General features: G+C 42.1%; 2 protein-coding genes across 2 annotated transcripts; one reads left to right on the top strand and one right to left on the bottom strand.

Moving 5' to 3' along the window:
* Positions 7–1,143, top strand: LOC104727440 (heterogeneous nuclear ribonucleoprotein H2-like). Its single transcript, XM_010446549.1, has one exon. The coding sequence runs from the start codon at positions 283–285 to the stop codon at positions 1,036–1,038; it is 756 nt and encodes a 251-aa protein (XP_010444851.1). The 5' UTR covers positions 7–282; the 3' UTR covers positions 1,039–1,143.
* Positions 1,416–3,086, bottom strand: LOC104729116 (phosphoinositide phosphatase SAC6-like; the record flags this gene model as incomplete). The annotated part of the gene is made up of 9 exons (XM_019232161.1): positions 1,416–1,663; positions 1,746–1,812; positions 1,907–1,999; positions 2,088–2,181; positions 2,254–2,326; positions 2,436–2,544; positions 2,634–2,733; positions 2,820–2,918; positions 3,010–3,086. Coding segments are annotated over 9 exons (843 nt in total), but the record flags the coding sequence as incomplete, so codon positions are not given.

Here is a 3,158-nt window from a genome sequence, read left to right as displayed (position 1 = left end):
TCGACTTTGTATTGGAAAATCTTTTGTTCGATTTCGAATTTAGAGGGTTGGAAGGAACAGTATCTGGTGTTATTATAGGATGGAACAGTACCGAATTTAGTCTGTTTTGCTTTTGTTCCATTAGGCTCGTTTAAAGAACAGATTTATTTCTTCTTAGCCCCCATGGAGATTAAAAAAAAAAAAGAGATAACACTGGGAAAGTCTAAAGGGTTGGGCTATATATTAACTGGTTGAGTTGGGGGATCTTTTTCCGGGTTTCTTTTGTTTCATAATTGAAGGGCCATGTTTGGGAGCGGGGGTTACGAGGTTGGATCAAAGAGACAAAGAATGATGCAATCAAATCCCTACTTGGCAGTTGGCAGCGGAGGTGCTTCCAGCTTCCCTCCTTTTGGTTATGGCCCCCCCGGTTTCCCAGTTGTTCGCCTCAGGGGCCTTCCTTTCAACTGCTCTGACATTGACATCTTCAAGTTCTTTGCCGGCCTCGACATCGTCGATGTTTTCCTCGTCAGCAAGTACGGTAAATTCTCTGGGGAGGCCTTTGTCGTCTTTGCCGGGCCGATGCAAGTTGAGATTGCTCTACAGAGGGACAGGCACAATATGGGCAGGAGATACGTGGAAGTTTTCCGCTGCTATAAGCAGGATTACTACAACGCTGTGGCTGCTGAGGAGGGAGCCTATGAGTACGAGGTCCGTGTTAGCCCACCTCCTCCCACCGCCCCATCCAGAGCTAAGAGGTTTACTGAGAAAGAGAAGCTTGAGTACACTGAGGTTCTAAAGATGAGAGGCCTCCCTTATTCCGTGAACAAGCCTCAAATCATTGATTTTTTCAGCGGCTACAAGGTTATTGAAGGACGGGTACATGTTGTGTCTCGACCTGATGGGAAGGCCACGGGAGAGGCATTTGTAGAGTTTGAGACCGTGGAGGACGCAAGGCGGGCAATGGCTAAGGACAAAATGTCCATTGGGTCAAGGTATGTGGAGTTGTTTCCAACTACGCGTGAAGAGGCTCGAAGGGCTGAGTCCAGGTCTAGGCAATAACGCTGGCCTTCACTATGTATTATTATATATCCTTTGGACTTAAATTTTGTTACCAAAATGTTTATTTATCAGTGGAATAATAGGAATCTACGACTACGACCTGTCTGAGTTCAGTTTCTGCCCTGGGATCCTGATTCGTTTCCAGTTACTGTTTTCTTTCTTCACTCTTTTTAAAATTATTTTAAAAGAAAATTAATGACATTATTCGAATAAATATGTAGCTTGAATTGATTCGAGCAAAAGGTTTAGGGAGCTAATATGATGGGTGAATGAGATTGTATAACGTTCTTCGACTCATATATACGCCTATCAGATTAGAAATCTATCGAGGCCCGTAACAATTTTCGTGACATGATTATATTCAATTTGATCTCACATTACGAGAAATCCCCATTTTGCATTAATAAACTGAAAATAGCTGTTAGAAGATTGAAAGTGTAACGAAAGGAAACAGTGGGCTCCATTTGCACAAAGTTCAAAGGCAAGCTATGGCTTCAAGATCTGGGCTTGTGCAGGCGAGGCCGGTTGCAGAAGATCCGGCCATTGGCCCTCACTAGTGCCGCAACAGCTACACTGATGCCCGCCCAGACCAATGAGAAAAATAGGTGCTTATAACCACTCCCAACTGCATCCAAACACACACAATATCTTTGTCAGCCTTTGGGTGCCCGCATCAGTTTTACACCAATTTCAGGGATCCAGCTTACCTTGTTTTACAGACATTGTTGCAAACCAGAAACTGATCAGAACCACCGTCAATGCCACTGGAAAGCTCTGAGAAAGGAGAGGTATTTTGATATTAGACCATTTATATATCCAAAGTAATTTGCCTTGCATAGTTGTAAAATATTAGCAGATGATTACTTACGGCTATAGCCTCAAGACCTCCCTTTCGAGGCACAGGAGTCATGTCTCGGCTCACAGCAACTATATAGTGTCCTTGCACAAGATCAATCGCATCCTTTGTATGAAACCAAGAAGATGATAAACAGTCAGTAGAGGTTGAGGTATCAAGCACTCGCAAACAGGTAGTTAGAGCCACTTATAACCTGCTTAGTTCCATCAGCAAAATTGTTCAGGTAGTAGCGTGCGAGGGCATTCCAGCCATCTTTAAGGACTCCTTGGACAGTCCTTTTACCATACCTACAATTAAACAAGTTTGAGGAAGGCATGTGGAAACATCATTCTATGTACTTAAGTGCAAGAACAACATACCTGACGAAATCTCCTTTAAGTGCAGGCGTGCCCGAGTACTGAATGCTAATGTCATCACCGTGATTAGCCCACACTGAAGGCAACATAAGCACCAGATATAATTGAGAATTGCATATCTAAGAAATTCATTTACTAGTGCAAAACCACATCTCCTAGAAAGGAGAATAAAGTAGGGTACCGACATATCTTATAGCATTCGTCAAAATTTAGATGTGAGCTGATAGCTTCTTCAGCGCCGAAGACACCAATCCTTTTGAGTTGAAGTTCCAACATCTTTCGGCCTATCATGCTCTGTATTTTGGCAGGAGGATGAGCACCGAGCAAAGGCAAGGAGAGTGTAAGAATTTGAATACTAATAATAGTCTAAAGGGAATACTAGCCTGGGTGACATTTGTACGGTCTAAGCAATCTATGCAGTTTGTTCGCACAATACCAAGCTGCTCCTTCATTTTCTCACCCTTTTCATTCAACAAAAAGTACCTGTTGTAATTCAACGTGTTGTAAGTTATATAATTCAAGATTAGATGCCAGGAAAAGTACGTACGTACGTGCAAGTAAACTAGTACCCGTTTTTCTCGAGGAAACCCTCAATCTGGTCATACAGAATTGCTAAGCGCTCAAAGTGAATATGTCCACAGATGTGATGGAAATCAAAGTGCAGGTATCTAGAGGACCAGGCGTAAACTTGAGTGAGTCAGACGTTGATAATAATATCCTTTAGTAGCAAGGATCGATGTTAGAAGAACGCATAGCTACCTTACATCATCACCAGTAATGTGCTGCATACAACCTGCAAACTTCTCGCTTAAGCGCCCCTCACCTCCATGCTGATTACAGAAGAAGCAATTCAGTTTTTTTTTTTTTTTTTTTTTTTTTTTTTTTTTTTTTTTTTTTTTTTTTTTTTT

Source organism: Camelina sativa, chromosome 11 (assembly GCF_000633955.1).
Source record: "Camelina sativa cultivar DH55 chromosome 11, Cs, whole genome shotgun sequence".
NCBI lineage: Eukaryota > Viridiplantae > Streptophyta > Magnoliopsida > Brassicales > Brassicaceae > Camelina > Camelina sativa.
This window is presented reverse-complemented; position numbering and strand designations above follow the sequence as displayed.